Consider the following 16,015-nt stretch of genomic DNA (forward strand, 5'->3'; position numbering starts at 1 on the left):
TTTCTTATTATCAATGCAGTGCTGTCCAGTCTTATTGCCATGTGCACAGACCAATGTGCAAAAACAAGCAGCAGCTTTTGCTCTGTGATCAATGCTATAACACTGTGTCACTCTCTTGGTGGTCTTCTCTGTATTAGTACAACAGACGAAGCTCTCAGGTTCCCTGTATAAAATCTGCGTTTGGCTTGGTTCTTTTTATTCCATTTGAGATGATAGCTGATACATTACTTTTCTAGGGCTGCTATAACAAAGTATCACAGACCGGGTGGCTTAAACAACAGAAATCTAGTTTCTCCAAGTTCTGAAGGGTAAAAGTCGGAAGGTTTGGTTTCTCCTGAGGCCTTTCTCCCCAGGCTTTCACACGGTGCCTTCTCACTGTGTCCGCAGTTGACTTTTTCTCTGTTGCTCTCTTCTTATAAGGACGTCAATCATATTGGACTAGAGCCCCACCCTGGTGACCTCTTCTAACTTTAATTACCTCTTTAAAGATCCTATCTCCAAACACACAAATACAGTTACAGTGGAGGTTAGGACTTGAACGTATTAATTTTGGGGAAAAAACCAATTCATTCCGTAACAGCTAGTTGGATCTATCTTGGATCTATCTTTTCCTCTATGCTCTACAACTATAGAAATTTCAAGCTCTAAGTTTGACTTTATTTTTTGAATACATGAAACATGCACTTATTTCTTGAGGATAAATCCATGCTTCCTCTCTCCTCACCCCATTCTCCCTCCTTCCCTTTATTTCATTTATTTCTTTCCTTTCATTCATTCTTTCTTTTTTGTAGCCAGATTGTTACTCAATGCACATTCATTGATAAACTGAACTATAAGTTTATGTCTAAATTTAATCTACATAATTACAGTAAGGAGCCTATAAAATAAATGCACATTATATTCTAATATTGAACATAAAAAATAAACATAAAACTCAGGTACTTAGTGAATAAAAAAAATCCTTAATAAATAGAATCACAATTAAAACAATGTATAAACTATCACATTTTAAATGTGTTTTAATCTGCTAATTTCTCCTCATTTAGATTCTAAACTCAGGCATAAACACTTTTTTTTTCTTTACAAAAATAACACCTATTCTGTGCCAAATATCAATGGTTATTACTTACTATTTGATTAGGTTGCCTTCTCATCTGGATTTCTTATTATATTGAACTATTTTCATTTCCTAAACTCTTAGGACAAATGACTTAAGTCCATTTGAACTTGTCCTAACCAAGTATAAAATAAACTATTTTTAGAATTTGCTCTTTTGTTTTCCTATATCTCGTTCTACAATCACTTTTACTTTTAAAGAAATATTTTACATAAATTAGAGAATATCAATACTAACTTTTAAATTATTAAAAATAGATCCCATACTTCACAATGAATTTTTGATTACTGAATATTCACTTCATTTCACTCATATTACTTATTTTACAAATACCTTAGTGAAAAAAGCTATGATAGTTTGTGTTCCTAGTTTTATGTTTTAATTTTCAAGGCAGACTCAGAAGTTTGAAATAACAACAACTGCTAAATTGGACAATAGTTGATTGACATCTAGAAAGCCCTGTTAAAAATGATTAACCTAACCATATGTGTCTATTAAAGAAACAAAAAAATACTACTTAAACATGATTTACTCCATCCTTGTCTCACTCTCAAAAATTATAAAGGGAAAAAGTGCCATGGTGCTTGTAGCAGGTGGTCATCTTGGCTCACTTTATACATAGTAAAATCTCCTCACAGAAGCTTATAATTAGGAAAATGGCAGTTAAACTACTGTGAGCAGTTACAGGAATGGTGGGGTTAAGAAAAATTAATTCTCCTTATAATATGATATGTATAAGGAGATTTAGGTGGAAACCAGGCCACTTTTGCTCTGGCCAAACAAGCCAAAATTTTACTACCTTAACGTAGTAAAAAGATATAAAATATCATAGGGATAACACAAGGGACAGGGAGAGATGGGTCATTAGAGTAATCTATTCGTTGCTTTACTGCTGAGAGGAAGAAATTAAATCAGCACACAGGAAACAAAGGAGGATGAGCCTAAAAGCAGACAAACAGTTCAGTAGACACAGGGAAGAAAAGCGAGTAAGAGCTGACAAGACGAACACCAAGAAACGGCTCAGAAGCAACGTTGAATGCAGACATATGTCCTGATGTGAGCATCCTGCTAGTCTCTTCAAGGCTGGGTGTGTATTTTTATGGAGCCAAATCTAATCTGACAGGGAGGAAGCAAATAGATGTCAACTATAGATTTAACACCTTGAGAACACTTCTAACTGTCTCCCAGCCCCCACGTATACAAATACATACACCCAACAATTCCAACGTACATAAGCACTTGTGCACATGTACACGTGTTCACACACACACACATACACACAAGCACATCAGGAATCCTGGCATCTCTTTCATTCTCTAACATTACCATATTCTCAAATCCACACTTAAGTAAGATTATCTTTCAACACAAATTCCTGTATTTGCTGTACGCACAGAGATGTAGATGTTGTCTGCTCGATTTCTTTCCCCAACAGTTTTTTGGCCCGTGGTCCAAAGAAGAAAGAAATAAAAAGTTATTTCTTCTTCTGAGGGTTCCTTGAGGGAAAAATGTAACTTTGGTAGATATTAAATAATTTTCCAGTAAGATGAATAGCACTGGATGTTAACTAAGTAAAGAGAAATGTCCAGAAGAAACAATTGAAGAATGTTTACAGTTTGTAATTATCTCTCCAGTGGTATTTAAATCTGACATAGCCCTAGCAAGGATATTTCTTACTATAATAATATATACATATTATTTTTTTGTCAAGTATGTGTAATAAATGAGGAAGCCTTCCAATTTTAGAAAATCATCCTGAGAATCAAAACAGCCTTAATTTTAAAAGCAATAAGAACATATTGGAACATCGAATTTTAGTAGGTACTGAATTCAATCACACCTTATCAAAGTATATTTTTATAACCATGTGTCAATAACATGGTCCAAGAGTTAAATGAAAAATAACAATATGCTGACCGTGAGCTTTTCATAAAGCCCTAAATAAGAAATAAATATAATTAAACAATAGTAAATTAAAATAAAATTTCATTTGTGAATACATGGTTAAAATAATGTTTTAAATCCTTAAGTGGTAAATCTCTCCATAGCTAGAGAAAGTACCACCTTGAAAATTAGTAAGTACACATTGAGGGAAAGCAGAATTGTTTAGGGAAAGATGTAGATGAATGAAAATTACATTTAGATGCAAATAGAAGCTAACAATATCATTTCTGTAACATAGAATTCCTTGCAAGAAAAGAATTTTAAAATATATCTCTATTTCAGCAAACATTTATGAATATTTCTTAAAAAACAAAAACAAAACAAAGTTTTGGAAAGATTTTAAAACCAAGGTAAATGTAGATATTATATTTGGACATACTGTTAATTCACTGATATCCTACCCAAAACGTGGTATAAAGCCATGCAATTTGATCAGAGACTCGGAAAGGTAGATATAAGCAGGACACATTGAACATCCCTAATCTGAAAATCTGACATCGAAAATGCTCTAAAATCCACACATAAGTACTTAACACCAACTTTATTTCATGCACAAAATTATTTAAAATATTGTATAAAATTAACTTCAGTCTCTAAGGTGTATATGAAACACAAATGAATTCAGAGTTTAGACTTGGGTCCCATCCCCAAGATATTTCATTACATATGCACAAATATTCCAAAATCCAAAAATATCTGAAATCTGAAACACTTCTGGTATTAAGTTGATTTTGCATAAGGAATACTGAACCTGTATTTAGAAATTCTGTGAACTAGCAAAAGAATTTCTGCAACAAACGTGGGCCTTATGGGCCAAACTTCAGCTCTGGAACACGAAAGAAATAGAAATACTAAAATCAAGGACCAGTTCTAAAGGAAATAAGAATCATGTGTGTACTATCAAGCTGAGGATCAAAACCCAACCTAGGCAACAAGTTTAAAATTAATGCTAGAATGAGATTTTTTTTAAAGGGGTAGCAGGAGGAAAGAGATGGGAACCTCTCCCTTGCTAGATACAAATTAAATCTAACCTTTAAAATAAAATTTACACAGATTTTTATCCTCTTATTATATATAAATAAACCTGCGGTGCACCAAAGAAATTAAATAAACTTGAATAAAATAACATTGCTAAATTGTTGTAGATATAAGACTTGAATTCATGTTTGTCTAATGGCAAATCCATGCTATTTCACTAGCAGCCCTCAGATTTTGTGATAATAATAAAACAATAACTGATACATTTGCTGTGTGTCCAACACTGTTCCATGAATTTTAAGTATATTAATACATGTAACGTTCTGAACAAACCTAAGTGATATGTCAATATTATTATCCTCATCCCAATAACAAAAAAATAGAGGCACGGAATTTAATTAACTTGCCTAGGGTCATTCAGCTAGTAATGGAATGGAATTAGACTATATATTCTGGCCTTCAAAACTAATGCTCTTAACGGTACGATGCCTCCTCACGGTACTTTAATCACCTCTCTCTGAAATAGCACAGGATGACAGGCCCAGGACAAATTCTGAATCTGGCCTATTGCTTGTTTTTGAAAACAAAGTTTTATGGGAACCAGTAATTCCCATTCATTCATGTAATCTAGCTGCTTTCTCACTACAACAGCTTATTTGAGTTGTTGAAATACGAAAAATATATGACCAGGAAAACCTAAAATATTTACTAACTGGCCTTGACAGAAAATATTTGCTGACCCCTAACGTAGACCATTCAGGATAAGGGAAATGACTCTTTCCCAATAAATCATTATCCTTTTTTTTAAACTCTTGACTTCTCCCCCTCTGCCCAGAAGCCCATCTAATCAAAGAGAACAAGGCAAATGGATGTATTTACTTTTACACATATATATCATAAACATAAATTGAGTCATTTCTATTATTAATATATCAATAGCTGCTCCCCATATGTACTGTACACATTTACTTTCAAAAAAAAAAAACAACAGAAAAGAACATATTTAAAAATACAATATTTGAAATAATGAATATCTGTATTTTTATTAGCAAACCTAAAGTCAACAGTTAATTTCCTCAAGTTTTCATTTTCCTCAAGATTAAAAAGATGTATTTAAGATAGAGCTGCCCTCCAGTTAAATGAGTCATTAGATGCTAAAACACTGCTTTGCTTATCTGTAAGCATGTGAATACTCTAAGGTTTATATTACTCCTGAGCAATTGCCTTATGTTATCTAAATTTGTAACATCATATTTTCTAGACTTTGTGATTAAAAATAGGCATTTTCACTGTAGTTAAATATGCCTTTGATTCTGATTTTCAAACAGAAACAAAACACAATTTCAGTGAAAATGTGTCTCAGAGGAACACAATTGCAACCTTTTCACAAAATCATTTGCCTAAATGGTTCTCTTCTGTCTCCCTCCTTCTCCCACCAGAAGCATTGATCACTCAAAAGTATTCCTTGGAACTCCTGTAGGGTGCCATCTGCTGTATATCTTTTAAGTTGCAGCTCGAAATTCTTGATGCCAGATTTAGCCCACTGAATTACACAAAAGTGTGTGAGTTGTATTACAACCAAAACATTAATGCTGGATTCATGAAGAAAATTGAAAGTCAGACATGCATAACAAAACCACATTAGTGCTTATTTGATTAATTATTGAATATGATTATAACACAAATAGGCAGATTACCACAGCAGTTAGGTACAATGAGGGTAGCATTTACTGTTAATACTGTGGGCTGCATTTTGTTTTCTCATAAACTATCAAATAAGACACATGACTAGCAGATAATGCAAGTACACATAACAGGAAAGAAATCTCTGGCTGACGAGCATACACTTGTTTATCTTGATCCCTCTCCATTTTTATTTTGACAACAATTAAGTATCAAGATACACTTAACAGCAAAGAATTAGGCAAAATATTTCTACCCCTTTCACAGGTGTAGAAATATAGAAAAAAATAGTTGTAGGGAATAGAGTTGCTGGACAGGGAGCCACTCAGAGTACAATTTGGAAAGATGGAGTTTTTAATATATTTCACATATATAAGAAAATATTTTGTATACATAATGATTTTGAAAGACATGTTTAAGAAAATATACTGTGAATATAAAATAAATGATACCTACAAAAACCTCTGTGTGCCCTTTTCTAATTATACATACCTTCTACTCACTACACAGATAATCTTATGCTGAATATTGTGTTTAGCATTTCCTTACTTTTTTCTTATTTTTTTCTGATGGTCTTACTATACACATGTCTATTCCTTAATAACATATTAAGTTTACATATTTTTGAACTCTATATTCTGTATGAATTTATCTGTGACCTGATTTTTGTGCTCAAAATATTATTTGTAGGATACGAGGTATATTAACATAAAACATACTTTTAGAGGAATATACTATACTGAGAGAGTAATTTAGTACAAACACTGGAGAAATCTTGAAATTATCTAGTAGTTTTGAACATGCACTTACCTAGTACATTTACTTCTGGAAGGGACCAGATTTTCACAGAGATTAAACACCTTGCCCCAAACCAGAAGCACTCACTAAGTGTGAGTGAGAGCTTAAATTCAAATCTAAGCAGTCTGTTCTAATACCTGTATCTTGTGATCACTCTGCTAGATTTCCTCTGCAGCATAAGTAATAGCCTTAAGTAATATAAGTAATACTTATTAAATGAAGATAATACCTCAACAGAGAAGCTATTCTATGTAAAATGAACTTTTGATTATCATTCTTGATTAACCTAATAAAATCTATAATGTCCTTCCAAAACTAAGACATGTCTTACTTTAAAGCATATTTTTAAAACTCCAGATATGTATTATTCATTTTAATATCCTTCACATTCATAGACCAATGTTTTGTAAAGGAATGGACCAGTAATTTAACAACTTAGAACCTGCTGGAAATTACTATTTCTATTCTAGGCTTTGGCGTTGCAAATTAACACTTTGAATTGGTTGTTTTACATACTGAAATTCCTAAAGCCTAGGTACTATACTTTTGGAATTAACGTCAAAGGACTGTCAAATGATTATTAATTTCTATTGATTACTTATCATTTCTTATTCTACTTGCTTCTCAGCACCTTCCCAAATTGACCTTACCAAAGCAATATTTTCTCTTGGCTTCTTGACAGACAGTACACTCTTACTGTTATTCCTAGCTCACCGGACACTCTTCTTGATTATTCTGATCATTAAATATTGGGGCATCCTACCCTGGTTTTAAATACAAATTCTCTGTTCAACAGCTTTAAACAGAATCTATATGATCATGAATACTCAATCTATATTTCTAGCCTTGATCTTTCTGGATAGGCAGACATTTAAATTCAGATTTCTACCTGATGCATACACTTGAATGTTTAAATAAGCATCTCAACCTTTACCTGTCCAAAACAGAACTCTTGTTTCCTTCTGCCTCACATAGGTAACTCCTCTCCTAGTATTCCCAGGCTCAGAAAATGACAATAATATTTGTCTGCTACTCAAGTCACAACTTTCAGAGTTATTCTTGTTTTTTCTCTATCATTACTCTATTCCAATTCACCAGTAGGTACTATAGACATTACTTTCAAAACACACCACACATCTCTTGCCTTCTCTCTATCTCAACTGTCACCGCTCTGATCTGTCACCATGAATTCTCACCTGGAACAACCTTATTTTTGAGCTCACAGTAGATGACATTTTATTTTTTATTTTTTTTTGTTTTGTTTTCTTCTACTGTTATTAAAAAAGCTATTAAAGGCTGTCCTGAAGATATTACATTCCTACTTGTGGAACAACCTTATTAAATGTTGGCCATAAACAGTAAATTCAATTGACATGTAGTAAGGCTTTTGCCAAGGAATGTTAGGTCAAATGTGCTGACATAATTGAATAAACCCAGAAAAACATAAATGGCAACAATGCGTCCACTTTTAATTTCAGCTAGCACAGCCTTAACAATTAATACTAAATTATGATTCAATGCATACATGTTATGCTATAAAAGAGCATTTACTGTTATATTCCCAAGTGTTGAAGAAATCTCAAATATTTTACACTCAGTTTGACAAAGTCAGTAATTATCACACAAATAAGATCATTGCAGTAGCTCATGTTCATGGGTGCTTACCTCACACTCCCACTGTGATAACTGTTATACACATTTCATTATTTAATTATCCAAATAACCCTATGAGGTAGTTACTAATATTACATATGATGAAATAGAGACTTAAAAACCTTTATCAACTTGTAGTAGCTATTATATTAAGTGGTAGAAATGTGATATACGCCTAGATGTCCGATTCCAAACACCTGTGGTCTTTATCACTCTAATATACTTCTTCCCATTGATTTTTCTAAGTAAAATGAGAATGGAATTAGAAAAGAATTTTTCTCCACTTTCTCTAGTCTCTCTCAACGGATTGTTGAAACTAATTACTTACATAGCAAAAGAGTCATGGAATTATACTTTTCTCCCCTCCTTATCTATTTTCAAGATCAAGTTTTATAGCCTCATAAAAAGCTAAGCCTCATACAGACAGAAAAATCTTATAAGAAACCTATCAGTCCTCAGTGAATCCAAGATATGCCATTATCTAAACCAGAGGTTTCTTCAGGGAGTATATACAATGGGATTCATTGGTGTATATGAAGATGGTGTTGTACTGTTGATTTTTTTTATGTTATTCTAAAAGTGAGGAGAAAATTAAGCTATTATAACAACTTGTAGGAATTGATAGCAGTATTCTAACTTTGTATGATAAATAGTCATAGTTCTTTTATAGGTCTTACAAAGGAAAAACAAAAATTTCATAAATAGAAGCATTGACAGTGGTGCTGACAGTTGTGTGATGACATTTCTTGCGTCGCCGTCTTCAGTGCATAATTTGATGAGTTTTCATAAACAGGCAAGCCTGTGCAGCTACCACACCAGTCCAGATGTAAAAGTATTATTACCTTACAAATCGATTTAATGGATATAGAGCTAGCCTAAAAGATAAAGGGTGGTGCTGCAGAGTGCCTGGTTCACTCAGACAGAAGGGGAGTGTTTAAGGTTTTAGAATATGCCCCATGAAACTTCTCAAACTATTAAAATTTTAAAAGCTTAAAGGGGCTGTCTAATGGAGTGAATCCCAAATAAGGTTCACAGGCAACCCAAAAGAATTTAAGAAAGTTATATTCACAGAAACGCTTTCCAGTAGAAAATAATAAACAAATAAACAAAAATATGCTGATACAGTGAAATGAATCAATTCTAACAAAATAGCCCATAAGTGAAAATCAAAAAACTATTAACTTGAGAATCAATATAATTTTACAGGCCTATGTAGTTGATACAAATATTTGGGCTGTGGAACATCAAAGACCTGCCATTGATTAAAGAGCTTAAAAATCAGATAATTGGATTTCCTATAGTTAAAGTATAATTTGTGAACAAAAGTTGAACTACTGTGCCTCATAAAATAAGTTTATAATAAAATAGGAATAAACACTTTTTCTATGTTAAGACATTATTAATCTGATTAGTTGGTATTTAAACTCAAATTTAATAATAAAATGTGAATTGTAGTTTGAAAATTCCCAGCTCAAAGAACATTTCAATAGACATTTTTTAAAGGCATCTATTATGCATCCTACTACTAGAACAGTTGTATATGCTAATCATATAATAATATTGCCATTCCTTGTTGACAATAAAGACCCCCTGCTTTATGAATGGGCCATAAAAACATATATAATTATTGCTCATTCTACATGAGCTTTAAAGATCAATTCTTTTCAGTTTCTTCAACTATTAATGAAGAAAAACAGATGAGAGCATAAAAAAAAAATCTCAATATATTTTGAATATTAAATCTATAGTGAAGATCACTGAATATTTTAAAATTATAAAATTAGGTACCCTACGAAAGCCTCTTGACACTTGCTATCAGTTCTTCCTACCTCCCTTTTACTTGAACTGATCTTTTATTAAAATCTAGACAAAAGAGAGAGGGAAAGCTAAATAGTTGAATGTTATAAACTTTGAGATTAATATCTTCTAATGTCAGAAAATTAAGTTTGCCTTGTTCAAAGAGGCTCCAACTGCATGGTAAGCCAAGGATCAGGAAGATTCTAACTTATCCATTCATTTGCAGGAACATATTTATGATGTCAGTACAGAAATCATGTGGTCATACATGTAGTGGTATGCTGGTAAATATTTAACAAGAGGCTTGCCAAAAATAAAAAGCCCTACTTTTCTGTGTTTGCCAATTTCTGTGGCATAAATACTCCCACATGGCTGATTTTGAGTTTTCAAAATGACATAAGTGAATCTACAATTTGGAAATATGCACAGTAGCTATTATATTTTACTTCTACTATATAAATCTAAAAGATGTAAGGAAACTAACAATTATAGGTAATAGTACAATAATTAGGAAATATATTTTGAGTACTGATTACCCCTAAAAATATGATCTGTTTAATTTTAAATTTAAATAATTTATGTTTATGTCTTTGCTTAATTGCCAGCTCATGTAATTCTTGAAATTCTGATAGTGATCAGGTATAAGGTTACCAATCTAGCATACTAGATCATATAAGATCTAGACACAAAGACTGCCCCAGTGAGATAAATTGGACTCGAATACAGAGAAGATCTCTTCTAGTTTTTGTTTGTAACAATTGGTGAGAACCCATGAACTGATGTCCCCCATAGTCTATGGCAATCATTTCTCTTAAATTGCCTTTCTTTGTCCTGATTGAATTCTGGCCTCCATCGATAGCTTTTAGCATTATTATTATTGTCAAAGTGTTAACAAAACAAAAATCATCACTAAAACATAGTCATGATACTATTCATTCCAAATAATAATATTTTTTCTCACACTATTTATTAATATCTTGTATCAATAAAGAGAAATCTATTGAGAGATAATGGGATATAATAAAAAGTCACTGAACTTGGAGTCACAAATCTCAGGCTGTTTTTCTGAATTCACAGATACTAGAAAAAAGTCATTTAGTATTTCTGATCCTAACTTTCATATCTATGAAGTAATATTAGCATGTACACTTTTTATAGAAATCCCCCAAAGAAAATAATAATTGTAATTATAAAAATCAAATCATAACATACTTGAGTCCTAAAGAATGGCTGATTTCTGGGCATAAACGGAAGGATCTCATTGTATATTTTCCTTACTAGCTCACTATTTGACTAACTAAGCACAGGCTGTGAGGAAGGCATTGTATTCATCAGGCAAAATCATTCAAACCTTCAGTTTGAATTTTGCTGGACTGGTTATTATTGGAACAAAAATGACTAAAGAAACTACTTGTACGGTATCATATAAATAAAGTCCCAGTATCATTAATGTGAAGTATATTTAGCAGGTCTCTCAAAAGCTGTATAACAACATTTAAACATAACTTAATAGCTGATGCCCATTCTTCCTTACCTGACAAATAGGGGAAAGCTTGAAATCAATTTTTTTTTCCATTCATTCATAAAATGTTAGAATTTTACAGCTGAAGAGTACCTTCCATACCAGGACCCCAAACCCTTCATTTGACATGTGATTAAAGCTAAGCTCCAAGAAGATACCAACCAGCATCATACGGTTAATTACGAACAGAGCAGGATCTAACCAGGTCTGCAGACTTCACTGTCTACCAGCACTGAAAGTCATTAATCTTAGAGTAAACCCTTACCTCTTGAAGAACTCTCTTCATCTTTAATAATAACGTCTTGACTGCTGTGCAGTCCTGTAACATCAGTCTGAACGGCAGAGAATCTATGCCTCCGTTTTCTTCCACACTTTGCAGGGGCCAATCTGCAGATGGACTGCTGGGCATTCGGCTGATATGGGAACACCTGGCTTCCTGATCGACGTCTTTTGTTAATTTCAGGGAAAGGTTCCTAATAAGAAAAAAAAAAAATGAACAAAAATTACAACGCAGCATGCTTAGGGCAGTATTTCTGAAGCTGTTTATCAATGTTACTAGTACAATAGAAAAATTGCTTATGAACCTCATCACTTCCTCATATTTGTCTTTGAAAATTCTCAGACCTTCTGTAGAAATTATAAATTGAGTCAACTTTATATTTTGTGGCAAGATTCAATGACCATTACTGTTTTAGATTATAATCTTTCCCCAATTAGCATTTCATTTATACATGATACTTATTTAACTCTTTTAAAATGTTTAAAGTCAACAAAAATCGATAAAAGACAAAGTTCATATCTAGGGTTTCTGATAATATGCTTAAAAATTAACTGGAAAGAAAAGATTAAGAAGCAAAAAGTTAAGAGAAAATAAATTTGGTAATTATTTATTAAATTACGAAAGCAATCAATGATCATTTTAGTGATTCAGAAAGGCAGTATACATACTAGTTCATGTAAAAAAAAAAGTTAAATAAATGAAAGATGCACTTCTTATGTAATTAGCATGTGAAGGGAGGTAGATTATGGCCCACCAAAATAGGCCTCGGGGGCATAGTATCATTTTGAGCTGAAGGCAATTGAAAAGACTACACAAGAAAAGCTCCCTGCCCTCCCTCTATTTGCCTAAAAGCAAACATCAGTTTACAAAGATGTTCCTTCTTCCCTCTCTACCAGGAAGGACAGAAGTTAAGCCAGGAGACAATTTTAGGTCCTTATCAGCTGGGTGACATTACCCAAGGAAAGCCATATAACAAACCTCACTGAACAGCCCTCATCTCCCACTCTTCCTCCATATATTTATCTTCCTACAACTTGCCAACCTAAAAACTCAAAGTCTGTGTTGGGTAATTGGAGATCCCGGCCCCAATCCTGCTGGAGGAAGCCAAAAGAGTTAAAAACAAAGAAAGCCCCAGGAGCCTGGCCAGCACCACCACCACCCACCTAAACCCCTCACACCCACGGACCTGACTGAGAACATGCTGACCTTTACAGAAGACTGCCCTACCCCCACAGCATCCCCAAGTTAATGTTTCTTCCTTTGTGCTTGCCTGTATAACCACTTGCTATTTCTGGGTGCCCTGTGAGGAACTGCCCCGCCTACCCCCACCGGTACTTCGCATATAAGTACCCAGAATAAACTCATGTCTCTTTCCTCTAGTCCTCTGATTTCCATCTTTAGTTTCCTTCATTTTGTCACTTCTCTAAAGATTTATTTGTTGAGATGCTACATGAGCCCAAGTTCTGACCACCCCTTTGAGTTACTCATCACTGAGTGCTCCTGTGTGTGTCCAGGATATACATGTTTATAAAATTATGTTTGTTTTTCTCTTGTTAATCTGTCTCTTGCCAGCCTAATTTAGAAAACCCCAGTCCAAGATGAATCTAAAATGGGTAGGATAAAAAGAAAACTTTTCTTCCCCTACACATGCTTATCATATAATGGTTAAATATTTAGGATAGTAATGAATGCAAAAATAAAACACTCACATTAATTTTGATTTAGTTGAAAATCAGCTATTATTTGAAAATAATGCATTTTGAAAAGCATTTAACATAACTCATACTGAAGACACCTGTGAAAAAAGGCTAAGATTGACAATTTTCAAAAAGCAAAAATAAGGCAGATCTAAAAATCATACAAAAAAAGACTATCACAGTTGTCTTTTTTTAATGTTTGTATAAATTTGTTTCCATTTGTTAAAACCAAGGGACCTATATAACAATTGTAATATTATAACATAGTTCAGAATATTTATTAAAAATAGGTTAGGACTTGTGCTGAATTTCAATACCATATTTATATACATATAAATAATACATATACACATACATAATTTTCTAAATTATATGACGAGATTCTTTACCAACTTGAATTAAGGAAAAACAATGAAATGTGCTGGTACGTGCCACTAAGGTCAGGCAAAGATACAAATAAGAAAATATATCTTAATTAATTCTCAAATCTGATTGATTATTCAAACAGTATAATTTTATTTATAAATCACTGGATAATAAAGAAAACATACTTTGGATTATATTCAATTGCTTACTTGTCTTCACAGGAATAGTTATTGATCACAATTATCTTTTGGAGTAAGATAGTAATTACTACCCCCATTTTATATCTCTAATGAAATAATAAATAATCATGGCCAAGACTTTTTGAGGACCGATTATTGGCCAAGTACTGTGCTAACCATTTCATGTGTGTTAATTCATTCAAACCTTGAATAAGTTAAGGAGGTAGATAGAATGAGCATCTTCATATTACATAAGGAAACTGAGGCACAGATAAGTAACTTTTCTCAGATATAAAGAGCTAATAAAAAGTGGACCTGAAATGAACTAACTAAAAGCACTTCTGCAATATGAGATTCTTTTCCCTACTAACACACAATGTGTGTACATATAAGGTCAATATTTATACTGTACCTATTGTACCTCAGGCAGCCTTGTACAGACTCTATATGTATGTACATGTAAATTCAATGCTCAAAACAACACTTTTAGGTTGGTACTATTATAATCCCCATTTCTCAGTTGAGGTGTTTGAGTCAGAGAGGTTAAGTAACTTTCCAATGGTCACACAGCCAAGAAGAGATATTGCTGAGATTTGAATGCTGGCAATGTATACTAGGCTTAAACCAGTACCCGATGCTACATCTCATGTGAAAAACAAGCAAATGAACGAAAACAACATACTTACAGTTATACCAAGAATCATTGTTTTCACCTTAAAATATATATTTATCTGATATAAATGAATCATTTTAATTATACTATACACAACTGTCGTTAACTATACAAACATTCTTAAAGGTTTCTATTTTATTAATATGCTAATGCCTTCTATGTCCATTTTTTCTAAGACCAAGAAGAATAAAATAGAGTATAAAAATTAGAAGACACAGCAAGTATATAATAAGTTACAGTACTATTTTAATTATAATAGAATTTTCAAAGATATATCAGGTTTAAGTTGTGAACTAGCCTCATGTTTGGCACATATTAGTCTGACTCAGTAAATAATTATATACCTGAAATTGATTAAATAAATATGATAATGAGTGAATGAATAAATAAAACACAATTCTTTATAATAATCTATGCATACAACTCTCATTTACACAGAGAAATTTTTCTGCATGGTGAATTGTTAATGTCTTGTAGGGCTACCGCCCATGGTTCCAAGTTTTCCAGCACTCTTACAATAAAATAATTAAACAAACATTTCTATAATTGCTTTTAATCAGCTTGCTGATTCTTTAAAACTGTCCAACCATGGATCTAAACATCTGTGAGGACTGACCCAACTTTCAGGAACCATGCTGCTGTGAAGTTCTAAGACTATATTTCAGGAATTTACTAAAGCTTTGAAGATTATAACTTGCCATTTACAAATTTAAGTATCTCTGTCATTTTCAAACAGTTAAGATGGGCCATAAACAGAAATGCATTTAGAAGATAAAATTAGCCATTTGTTTTACACATCAATAATTTGGATCTACTCTTAATTACACAAAGAGAATGATGGCATTTTTCACAATTATTGAGAACATCCACATTGTACCCAGAAGAGCAACAGTGGCTAAAGTTGCAGAGATTAATAGGATTCTGTCAGTGACCTCAAGAGACTCACCACAGTTATTAACTTCTTAATAGTCGATACCGAAACATAATAACTAATATTCTTTCACATATGAAAAAAACAATCTCTCTTAAAACATTTTACTTCTACATTAAAAAAGAGATCTGCTACAAGGTTGCAGTAACCAAAACCCTTCTTAATTAGGCTGAGGCAGTTAGCAAAGGGACTTAACAGAGCCACTCGCCACTCAGCTGCCAAGGCCAGCACAGTCATCCTGTTTTATGTTTATGGCCACTGTCCTTCTGATTTGTTGGTGCCTATGGTTTATAATTGTTCCATATTTTAAACATTAATGTTTTTAACAATAGATATTATTGGGCCCAAAATACCCAAGTGTCTTTGAGTAGATTCACCTAAAAATATGCCTGCGGTT

General features: G+C 32.9%; 1 protein-coding gene across 1 annotated transcript in view; it reads right to left on the reverse strand.

Annotated features, from left to right (window-relative positions):
- The window catches only part of CCSER1 (coiled-coil serine rich protein 1), a 744,111-nt gene that overhangs the window by 524,856 nt on the left and 203,240 nt on the right, over nt 1-16,015 (reverse strand). Inside the window, exon 5 of the mRNA XM_069485507.1 lies at nt 11,758-11,965. Within this exon, the coding sequence (XP_069341608.1) occupies nt 11,758-11,965 (208 nt within the window). The remainder of the gene's footprint in view (nt 1-11,757; nt 11,966-16,015) is intronic.

This window comes from Eulemur rufifrons, chromosome 13 (assembly GCF_041146395.1).
Source record: "Eulemur rufifrons isolate Redbay chromosome 13, OSU_ERuf_1, whole genome shotgun sequence".
In the NCBI taxonomy this organism is placed as follows: Eukaryota; Metazoa; Chordata; class Mammalia; order Primates; family Lemuridae; genus Eulemur; species Eulemur rufifrons.